This window comes from Bufo bufo, chromosome 5 (assembly GCF_905171765.1).
Source record: "Bufo bufo chromosome 5, aBufBuf1.1, whole genome shotgun sequence".
In the NCBI taxonomy this organism is placed as follows: domain Eukaryota; kingdom Metazoa; phylum Chordata; class Amphibia; order Anura; family Bufonidae; genus Bufo; species Bufo bufo.
The window spans coordinates 193,071,987-193,084,167 of record NC_053393.1 but is presented as its reverse complement, the minus strand read 5'-3'; the positions used below and the strand labels follow the sequence as shown (position 1 = coordinate 193,084,167).

The following is a 12,181-nucleotide window of genomic DNA, read 5'->3' as shown; positions in this document are numbered from 1 at the left end:
GCAGAAGGGGTCTGCCGTCTATCGCCTCAAGAGCCAGTGGGGAACCTCGAGCCTGCAGAGGAATGGAATTGGCGGCAGCGAACACACTATCAATGAACAAACCACCAGCACCAGAGTCCACCAACGCCTGGGTCGTCACCGAGCCCCCGACCCAGGAGAGGACAACAGTGATCAGTGGTTTGTCAACACGGGAAACCGGGGACGAGGAGACTCCACCCAAGATCTGCCCCCGACAGGATCTCAGGGTACGAGCGTTTCCCGGACGGTTCGGACATGCCAACCGAAAATGCCCACCGAGACCACAGTACATGCATCGGCCCTCGCGTCTCCGGAGTGCCCTCTCCCCCTCGGACAGGCGAGCAAACCCCAGCTGCATGGGTTCACCCCCAGACAAGTCATCCCCAGGAGGCGTGGGAGGAGAGGGAGGCACGGGTGGGACAGCAAACGTAGGCACCAATCTGTTAGAAGACCTCCGCAGGTTCTCCTTAAAGGAAGGTCTCTCCCTGAGTCTGGTGTCAATCAAAATCAGGAAAGAAATAAGAGACTCGAGCTCAACTGGTAGGTCCTTAGCTGCAACCTCATCCTTCAAGGCATCCGAGAGACCATGAGAGAAAGCAGCGACCAGAGCCTCATTATTCCAGCCCACCTCTGCTGCCAGGGTACGAAACTCAATGGCGTATTCAGCTACGGATCGTGAACCCTGTCTGATGGACATAAGGAGCTTCGCAGCAGAGGCAGCACGAGCCGGCACATCGAATACCTTCCGAAGAGAAGCAACAAAACCGGAAAACTCGGCAACCACCGGATTGTTGTTCTCCCATAAAGGGCTGGCCCAGGCCAAGGCCTTGTCCGAGAGCAGCGAGATCAAGAAGCCCACCTTTGATCTCTCAGTAGGAAAGGCATGTGGCAGCAACTCGAAATAAATGCCCACCTGGTTAAGGAAACCTCGGCACTGAGTTGGCTCTCCCCCAAAGCGCTGTGGAAGAGGGGCAGAACCGGTCATACCCCGAAACACCGCAGGCGCAACAACAGGTGTCGGGGTAGACTCTGGCGCAACAACCGGAGCGGCAGTAGGAGCGAGCCCAGGAGCGACAACCGACCCATCGGCAACGGGAGCGAAATGAGCCGTGCGTTCAAGCAGGGTTTGCAACGCCACAGCGAACCGACCCAACAGGTGATCCTGCTGATCAAGTCTGGCAACCAGCGTGGGTAGCGAGGATGGCCCTGTACCGTCAGAATTCATGGCTTGGTCCTAATGTCACGGAACCATGAACCAGACGTACAACAAGAGATAAATGAAAATAAGAAGGCTTTATTGAAAATAAAGCTGTAAAGCAAAAGTCCAAACGGATGGTGAAACCGAGCAGAGTCTTTGCGAAGCCAGAGGTCAGGAACCAGAAGGGTAGTCAGACGAAGCCAGGATCAGGAACCAGCAGGGTAGTCAGACGAAGCCAGGATCAGGAACCAGCAGGGTAGTCAGACGAAGCCAGGATCAGGAACCAGCAGGGTAGTCAGACGAAGCCAGGATCAGGAACCAGAAGCAGCAGCAGTCTTAGAAGCATGTGAACACAAGAGGACCAAGCAAGGAACTGAAGCCACAGACCTCCTATATATATGAGCTAGGCATCCAGCTCCTCCCAGGGGAAGGAGGAGCCGCAGGGTGGAAGGCTACAAGAAACCCAGGACCCAAGATGGCCGCCAGCACATGTCAAACGAAGGAGAGCAGCAAGCAGGTAAGACCATGACACTCATACGGCCTTGCTTGGTAATTAAACTTCTGTTCAAACGCTGTAAACATTCCTCCTGGAAAAATCCCTCTTTTTAAAAGCAGGATTTAGGTGAGGGACAATGACCAGTCCCCCTCCACTGCGTCCCCGAACACTCCAGGACACTCTGATACCAGGATGGAACCGGATTCTATCTCACACATCCAGTGCTTTCACCATCTCAGCTCTCACTACCTGGTTCTTCTTTCAGCAACCAGCAGCATCCTCTACTTTTCATATTTAAATCCAGCAGTAACTTAGCTGTAACAGAGAAGTAGCGGCCTCCTGTGGCCGAAATGCAAAATGACAATCCTAAAATTGAATTATGCATAGCATTATACAGGAAGAGCTGTTCCACAATCTCACACGTTTAATATACGTTAGTACGGCATACATATTAGGACATCCTCAGACATCATCCACAACTCCCTCCTCCGTCAGCCCAAACTCCATCCTACCTCAGACATCAGCCAAAACTCCCTCCTCCTTCATCCAAAACTCCATCAGTCCTCCTCCCTCAGACCAAACTCCCTCCTCCGTCAGGCTAAACTCTCTCCTCCGTCAGCCCAAACTACCTGCTACCTCAGACGTCAGCCAAAACTCCCTTGTTCCTCAGACGTCAGTCAAAATATACCTCCTCCATCAGCCCTCAGCCCAAGCTCCATCAGTCGTCGGGTGTCAGCTCTCAGCCATCAGGGGTCAGACATCAGTTGTCATTCCTCAGCCTAAACTCCATCAGCCGTCAGGGGTAGAACATCAGGTGTCATCCCTCAGCCTAAACTCCATCAGCCATAGTAATAGAATGTAAAATATGTTTACAGCAAGTGCTGGCACCACAGACAATTGTCTTCACACATTATATATATTTTATGGACACTAATACCAGGCACCAGTATTGGATACAAGTTTCCTTTGTGTATAATGGAGGCACGCCGCGTTCAGCCGCTGACATACATGGGCTTTTCTCTGGCACACGTTACATCAGCAGCCTCTAGAGACTGGTTCACCTACAAGTGAATGAGATTCCTTTCCTAACAATAGATGGTTCCATAGTTCAGGGGTTAGAGTGCTGGTCTTGTAGACCATGTGTCATGAGTTCAAACCTTGCTGACACCTTCACAATTATATATTTTTTTGTCTGTTAATATTTGTACTATTGCTTGCTTGTACAGATGTATCAGGGTTAGCACTCAAATTCTTAACTCAAATTTCTTAAATCATCGTGTTATCTTGAAACAAAAGCCATTGAAAAGCAATTGAAGGTGTTTGCTTAGTTTAGATAACACATCTAAGAAATCTCAGAAAGCATGTGTTAACTCTACTACATCGGTACGTGAAACCCCAGTTGCATTGATTTGTGCCCCCAAACAGTAAAAGAACCAAATTATGACATATATGCCATCATTTACCCATCATAAATCTACCCCCATCATCTTATTTATCATTCATCTCTCTATCTATCCTGAATTATGTGTAAGCAGACCTGTCATATTTATATGATAACGGAAAGCATATTTCATATGATAAATTGCGCTAAAATGTTCTTTGCTTACTAAACGGAATAAGTAATAGTACAAATATTAGCAGACAAAAAAAATATATAAAAAATTGTGAAGGTGCCAGCAAGATTTGAAATCATGACACCTGGTTTACAAGACCAGCACTCTAACCCCTGAACTATGGAGCCATCTACTGTTAGGAAAGGAATCGCATTCACTTGTAGGTGAACCAGTCTCTAGAGGCTGCTGATGTAACGTGTGCTGGAGAGAAGCGCTCCATTATACAGAAAGGAAACTTGTATCCAGTACTGGTGCCTGGTATTAGTGTCCATAATATATATATAATGTGTGAAGAAAATGGTCTGTGGTGCCAGCGCTTGCTGTAAACATATTTTACATTCTATTACTATTGCTGATGGAGTTTAGGCTGAGGGCTGACACCTGATGTCTGACCCCTGACAGCTGATGGAGTTTAGGTTGAGGGATGACCACTGATGTCTGACCCCTGACGGCTGAGAGCTGACACCTGACGGCTGATGGAGTTTGGGCTGAGGGCTGATGGAGGAGGTATTTTTTGACTGACGCCTGAGGTACGAGGGAGTTTTGGATGAGGGAGGAGGGAGTCTTGGCTGACGTAGGAGGTAGGAGGAAGTTTGGGCTGACGGAGGAGGGAGTTTAACCTGACAGAGGAGGGAGTTTAATCTGGCAGAGGAGGGAGTTTTGGATGATGTTCTCCAGTACTCCAGGGAGTTTTGGCTGACGTCTGATGTAGGAGGGAGTTTGGGCTGACGGAGGAGGGAGTTGTGGATGATGTCTGAGGATGTCCTAATATGTATGCCGTACGTTAAGGAAAAAAAAGGATGTGTGCATTTCTATCCTGCAAAATCCAACAAAAAAGTATTTTTCAGGCCTCATGCGTTTTGTGTTCCCCAAATCTAAGATATGCAAAATACGGATGCTGTCCTTGTTGCATCCCATTGACATTGACAATGGGTCCATGGACTGCATTTTGCAGACAAGTATAAGATCTCATCTATCTTTTTGTGGAAAGCACATGGATCATCCGTGTTCTTCCCGCATCTGCATGTTCGTTCCACAAAACTACATACTATGTCTGCAAAATGCTTATCATGGAACCATTAACCCCGTAAGGACACATGATGTACCGGTACGTCATCGGTTTAAAACGCGATTGCGGCACGGCGGGGGTTAATCGGAACAGGATGCCCGCTGAAATCATTCACAATGCCGGGGGGGGGGTCATGTGACCCCCCCGTATCGGCGATCGCAGCAAACCGCAAGTCAATTCAGAAACTTTAAAATGCCCAAAATAAAGATTTTTTTCACCCTCCCTGCACCCCTGAATGATTTTATTCCTGGCGGGTGGTGCGGGAGGCGGGCGGTACGGCAGGCGGGATCGCGATCCCCCGCCCGCCTCTTCTTGAATTTTCATTGGCGTCCAGTGGGTATACCAGAGTGTCAGCACATTGCTGTCACTCTGGTATAAACGGCTGACATCTGTGCTGTGATGTCAGCCGTTTAAACCTTTCCATACCGCGGTCTGTACGGACAGCTGTATAGAAAAGGTTAACAGTCAGGGAGCTCCCTCCCTCTCCCATCGGGGGGCTGCTGTGCCTTTGCAGCCCCCAGACAGGATGGTGTCACAGAGGGAGGGAGCCCCCCCTCCTTCCCCTTCCCCGTCTGCTCAGTTGTGGCAGACCGGGAAGGTTCCCATGGCAACAGGACGCCTTCTCAGGCATTCTGCTGTCCATGGTGCTGAACAGATCTGTGCTAAAGGCAGAGATCTGTTCAGACAAAGTGTGAGTGAAATACAGTGCAGTACACTATATAGTGCACTGTACTGTATTATACAGACATCAGACCCACTGGATCTTCAAGAACCAAGTGGGTCTGGGTCAAAAAAAAAAAAAACAAAGTGAAAAAAGTAACACATCTATCACTGATTAAAAAAAAAAAAAAAAAATACACTACACATATTAGGTATCGCCGCGTCCATAACGACCTGATATATAAAATGGTCATGTTACTTTCCCGCACGGTGAACGCCATAAAAATAAAAAAATAAAAACTATGAGGAAATTTTGCCCACCTTACTTCCCAAAAAAGGTGATCAAAAAAGTCGCATGTACGCCAAAATAGTACCAATCAAACCGTCACCTCATCCCGCAAAAAATGAGCCGCTACATGAAACAATGGCCCAAAAAATAAAAATAAACTATGAGTCTCAGACTATGGAGACACTAGAACATGATTTTTTTTTGTTTCAAAAATGATATTATTGTGTAAAACTTACATAAATAAAAAGAAAGTATACATATTAGGTATCGCCGCTTCCGTATCGACCAGCTCTATAATAATATCACATGACCTAACCCCTCAGATGAACACCGTAAAAAATAAAAACTGTGCTAAATAATTTTTTGTCACCTTATATCACAAAAAGTGTAATAGCAAGCGATCAAAAAGTCATATGCACCCCAAAATACCACCAATCAAACCGTCATCTCATCCCACAAAAAATGAGACCCTACACAAGATAATCGCCTAAAAACTGAAAAAACGATGGCTCTTAGACTATGGAAACACTAAAACATGATTTTTTGTTTCAAAAATTAAATCATTGTATAAAACTTACATAAATAAAAAAATTGTATACATATTAGGTATCGCCGCGTCCGTGACAACCTGCTCTATAGAAATACCACATGATCTAACCTGTCAGATGAATGTTGTAAATAACAACAAACAAAAAACGGTGCCAAAAAAGCTATTTCTTGTTACCTTGCCTCACAAAAAGTGTAATATAGAGCAACCAAAAATCATATGTACCCTAAACTAGTACCAACAAAACTTCCACCCTATCCCGTAGTTTCTAAAATAGGGTCACTTTTTTGGAGTTTCTACTCTAGGGGTGCATCAGGGGGGCTTCAAATGGGACATGGTGTCCAAAAAACCAGTCCAGCAAAATCTGCCTTCCAAAAACCGTATGGCATTCCTTTCCTTCTGCGCCCTGCCGTGTGCCCGTACAGCAGTTTACGACCACATTTGGAGTGTTTCTGTAAACTACAGAATCAGGGCCATAAATAGTGAGTTTTGTTTGGCTGTTAACCCTTGCTTTGTAACTGGAAAAAAAATATTAAAATGGAAAATCTGGCAAAAAAGTGAAATTTTGAAATTGTATCTCTATTTTCCATTAATTCTTGTGGAACACCTAAAGGGTTAAAAACGTTTGTAAAATCAGTTTTGAATACCTTGTAGTTTCTAGAATGGGGTCATTTTTGGGTGGTTTCTATCATGTAAGCTTCACAAAGTGACTTCAGACCTGAACTGGTCCTTTAAAAAGTTGGTTTTTGAAAATTTCTGAGAAATTTCAAGATTTACTTCTAAACTTCTAAGCCTTGTATAACGTCCCCCAAAAATAAAATGTCATTCCCAAAATGATCCTAACATGAAGAAGACATATGGGAAATGTAAAGTAATAACTATTTTTGTAGGTATTAATATGTATTATAGAAGTAGAGAAATTGAAATTTGCTAATTTTTAAAAAATTTTGGCAAGTTTGGTATTTTTTTTATAAATAAAAATGAATTTTTTTGACTCCATTTTACCAGTGTTATGAAGTACAATATGTGACGAAAAAACAATCTCAGAATGGCCTGGATAAGTCAAAGCGTTTTAAAGTTATCACCACATAAAATGACACTGGTCAGATTTGCAAAAAATGGCCTGGTCCTGAAGGTGATAATGAGCCCGGTCCTTAAGGGGTTAAAAACAATGGCTCCCCAAATAAAATGCGCATGGCATATGGCCCACATCCATATTTTGTGCATCTGTGATATCAGTTGGTCTGTGTAGCTCCATCTACGTAAGTCAGCACCTGGAGCTACGCAGCACCAGCAATACCGTAGCGGTGGCAGCAGTTCACTATTACAGCACTGTTCCCATTGAAGACAGTAACATGATCGCTGCTCCCATAGACGTCAATGGGAGCAGCCCTCCCGCTGCTACAATGTCGACAGTGCTGTGTAGCTCCGGCACTACCTCCATAGACAGAGCTACACAGACTAGCTGATTTTTCCGGCTCCGGGATCCTGAGGATAGGTCATCACTTAAAGAGGACCTTTCACTAGATTAAAAAATCTAAACTAACTATACAGACATGGAGAGCGGCGCCCAGGGATCTCCCTGCACTTACTATTATCCCTGGGCGCCGCTCCGTTCTCCCGGTATAGGCTCCGGTATCTTCACATGTTAGGCTCCATACAGTGGAACCTGCCGGCGTCTCTTTCTCCCATGCTGTAGCGCTGGCCAATCGCTGCGCTCAGCTCATAGCCTGAGAGAAAAAAAAACCTCTCAGGCTATTAGCTGAGCGCTGCGATTGGCCAGCGCTACAGCATGGGAGAAGGAGACGCCGGCAGGTTCCACTGGGTGGAGCCTAACTATGAAGATACCGGAGGCTATAACGGGAGAACAGAGCGGCGCCCGGGGATAACAGTAAGTGCAGGGGGATCCCTGGGCGCCGCTCTACATGTCTGTATAGTTAGTTTAGTTTTTTTAATCTAGTGAAAGGTCCTCTTTAAAAAATCCTGGACAATCCCCTTAAGTTTTTAAATAAAGTGAGATTTGGCATTAAAATGGAGGACGTATATATACGTCCTAGCAGCATGGTGCATCAATAATTAAAGGAAACCTGTCGCCAGGATTTTGGGTATATAGCTGAGGACATGGGTTGCTAGATGGCCACTAGCACATCCGCAATACCCAGTCCCCATAGCTCTCTGTGCTTTAATTGTGTAAAAAAAAACGCTTTGATACATATGCAAATTAACATAAAAGAGTCATATCTTACTTGTGTGACCAGAGAAGAGTCATATTTTTAAGCTCTGACTGATCTCAGGTTAATTTGCATATGTATCAAATCGGTTTTTATACACCATAAAAGCACACAGAGCTATGGGGACTGGGTATTGCGGATGTGCTAGCGGCCATCTAGCAACCCACGTCCTCAGCTCTATACCCAAAATCCTGGTGACAGGTTCCCTTTAAGGTATATCTTGGATGTGAATTGGTTAACATAATAGCTTAATATAAGCAATAAGTCATTTTATTTTGTGCATTAATATTTTGCATGTCTTTAACTGCTCTGCCCATTGATCTGTTTTATAGCCTTTACACGTTTCCTCCACATGTTCCCTTGCTGGATGATATTGACCCTCAGTATGGACTTCATGGATACCAACTTCATATTGACATGTACAGTGGACCAAGAACATACCTATGTAGAACCTTCCGTGGCTTGTTCTGCCGGAGAGGTAGATACTTGTTATTTGGGATATTAAAGCTGAATTCCACTTCCAAAACCATGTTTTGTAGCATAACAGTAACATGCTTTACCCCCTGCTGCCCTGCATTTAGCCCCCAGATTCCTCTTCCTGTATCATGTGTACAGGACCCCTTGTCCCCATTTTTTAAAGAGGTTGTCCTGCCCTATATATTGATGACCTTTCGTCAGGATAGGTCATCAATATCTGATCGGCAGGAGTCTGGGCCCCCAGCCGATCAGCTGTTTGAACAGGAAGCGGCACCCCATGCGAGCGCTGCTTCCTGGTCATTACACTACATCTCCTCTGGAGCAGCATCGCAGTATAATTAACAAGTACTCCCTCCTTTCACTTGTATATTTATTACTCCATATGATTCATTACTCATCTACTTCATATACACAATTGACTTGTATATTCACTCGTATATCAAACAGTATCTTGCCACTGCCACATTGTAGAAGACCCTCCCGTCCCATTCTGTGGGCTGCATGAACACCAATACTTGTCCCACAATGCGTCCATAGAATGCAAGATGTGACGGTGACAAGATTTACCCTCGTTGCCACTGTCCGTGCTGCCCCTCAATGGATATTTTTGCGCCTGCACTGAACAGAAGAGGACCCAGGGTTAGCGAAGACAGTCGTGATGTGGGTGAATCACATCACTTCCACCATCTTGCACCCTTTGGACTCATTGGGGGACAAGTATTGATGTTTATGCAAACGTGAGTTGGGGACCCAAGGGCCTTTTATGGCGCGATGGGGGTAAGATTTTGTGTGTGTCACACAAGAAAGACATTGCGACATATCTGCAATTATTCATACAAATTTTACATCTCTTTTAAATGGGTTCAGTTTGCTTTAAAGGGGGTTATCCATTTTAAAAAAAAAATTTATTTCCTGTTCTCCCTCTTGATTACAGTAAAATTGTTTCATTGTTACGTATTAAAAGTTGTTTATCAGGTCAGCGCTGCGCTCCGGGTCCCATTATATGCTCCTGGTACTTTCGTGTTCACATGCAGTACATTGTGCACATGATCCTAGCCTGGTTACAACCCACAGTGCATGCGTTAAAATGAACCTGTCGCCACAGTGGCCCGGTAAGCAACTTTTAATAGGAACCGACAAAAAGTTGTTCATCTAATCAAGGGGGGAACATGAAGTAAGAAAAAAAAATTGGATAACCCTTTATAGGGCTTGTCTGGGTTCAGAGCTGAACCTGGACATATCCCTATTCTCACCCAGACAGCCCCCCTGATATGAGCATCGGAGCTGAATCACACTGGCAAAGGATTTTTTGGAGATCCGGTGAAATACTTGGTCCTCCATGTGGAAAGCTAGGTGCAGTGAGCCCGGTGATGTCACTAATGGGCGGGCTTTAGCGCTGCATTAGCCTGTAAAACGGCTAGGGCAGCGCTAAAGCCCGCCCTTTAGACCACAGACCATCAGAGCCGGTGACGTCAGTGGCAGCACTGCTAGGTGGAAGGGAGAGCTTCGTAGCATGCTAATATCAGGGGGCCTGCCTGGGTGAAAATGGGGATATGTCCAGGTTCAGCTCTGATCCCGGACAACCCCTTTAATCCATTTAATGGATATTGCAGAATTGCGAGTGCAAAGTTCATATCATTTAGAGTAGCAGCAAAGTGGATGAAATTTAAAGAAATCTCATCCACTCGCAGGATTCATCTGCCTGGAATCTACATGCAAATTGATTTCCATTTATGTCAACTTATGCTGTGGATCTCCACCACAGATTTCAGGAGGAAATCTAAGGCAAATATGCGGAGACCACAGAATGTATTAATTTGGTGGTATTTTTAAGTGCATTCATGTGGCAGAAGACCTTCTGATTTTTCTTTATATTTCTCACGCACATCTTGCTCAGGATTCGCTGCACGCTGTAAAAACAATTAATTACCCATTTCTGAAATTTCAGCTTATTCTGAATATCCAGGATGGCAAACAGGATTTTGACAGCATGCTATAACATGGTTTGCCAACAGATGGTGCTAGTGTTAACTCCATAGGTGAAAGCCATTTAGAGCTTTTGGAAGCAAAATGTGCACTCTGAAGTCCTCTATAAAACAGAGAGGGTTAAATGCCACCAATAAATAATATGTTTATGGCAACACATCTTTCTAAGATGTTCATGTTTTGCTGGCAGGAAGCTGCAGTACTTCCTCTATCCAATTGGCGTAGTACGTTCACATCTGCATTGGATCAGTACCTCTGTAATCTGCTTCTATAATTGAGCAGAACAATGGAAATATTTAACACAGATGTGAACGAAGCCAATCTGCGCATCAAACTGAACTAGGTTAAAGGGGTTCTGCAGTTTTTCTTTGGATACAGCCGATCAGCTGTTTGAGAAGGCAGCGGCGCTCCACTAGTGGGCCCAGCGACGTCATGACTAGTATCACTGGCCGGGCGCGACTAAGCCCTGTTCACTTGCTGCGCCCAGTCCAGCAAGCAACAAGAAACTTATACTGGTGTAACAAACTGGTTTTCCATCAAATTCCTTTAAAGGAATATCCACTGTATATCTTTAGAAAAGTCAGCGAGGTCCCACGGCAGGAACCCCCACAAACAGTGATGCCTAGTCCTCATCCCTTCTCTGCCATCTTCATCTTGGGATTACATCTATTGCTAATAGGTATATGCAAGAGACTTGCTATTTATGTGGCTCTCAATTACACCTTACACTGGAAATGAATCTGCATTATGTCATAATCTAAAATAAATTCGAATATCGAAATGCAATGATAGAAATGGCTTTTAAACATTTTATGCAACATTGCCACTAGTATTGAAGAAAAGGTAAGCTGTACTATGGGCTGTAGTCATGCCTAGCGGAGATTGCTATGCAACTGCATAATTACATTTTCAAAGGTCTTACTTCAGCATCACCGTCTCTGCCGCAATCACCTTAGACAGGCTTCCCCATTGTGTTGCTAAGTATTTGATCTGCAAAGGAGGACTGCTCCTTAATCACTGCTACAAATGCGGCATGGTGGAATTTGATGTGAATATAAAGCAAGAAACACTATCTCTTTCTCTCTTTAATATATATATATATATAGACTTGTATTGAATGAGAATAACAGAATAGCAGAGGAACCTCATAAATAATGTTATTACTTATATAAGGTGTGATCTTATTGTTTAGACTATCACGACTATATAGATATGTTATTATTTTTCATTTTTAAAGACCATTATATGATTTTAAAGACCATTCGAATTTACAAGAAAAAGAAGTACAGTAAGCATAAAATGATTGACAGACTGGTCCAGAAGGGCGAGGACCCTGTGACCAAGGGCTTGCAATCTACAAGGGAAAGAGTTCTGTCAGTTTTGTATGTGCTGCTGAGAACATCTAGAATGTAATCAATTCGCGCAACTAAAAATGTTGACCCACAAAAAGGTTGTCTGAGAACTGGAAATCAGTGCTGGAAGAAGCAGCGGATCAAAGGGGTGAGTATTGATTCTTTGGTTATTTTACCACACTGACAGGGATTGCTCAAGTTTTTATTCAACTCAGACAACCCCTTTTATAAAGGTATTCCTTTTA

The 12,181-nt window shown here is 44.4% G+C and overlaps 1 protein-coding gene across 2 annotated transcripts in view; it reads left to right on the top strand.

The window, feature by feature from the left end:
• Positions 1-12,181, top strand: part of FBXO15 (F-box protein 15) — a 176,376-nt gene that overhangs the window by 125,213 nt on the left and 38,982 nt on the right. For both annotated transcript variants that reach the window (XM_040432625.1, XM_040432624.1), the window contains exon 9: positions 8,454-8,599. In XM_040432625.1, the coding sequence (XP_040288559.1) occupies positions 8,454-8,599 (146 nt within the window). The remainder of the gene's footprint in view (positions 1-8,453; positions 8,600-12,181) is intronic.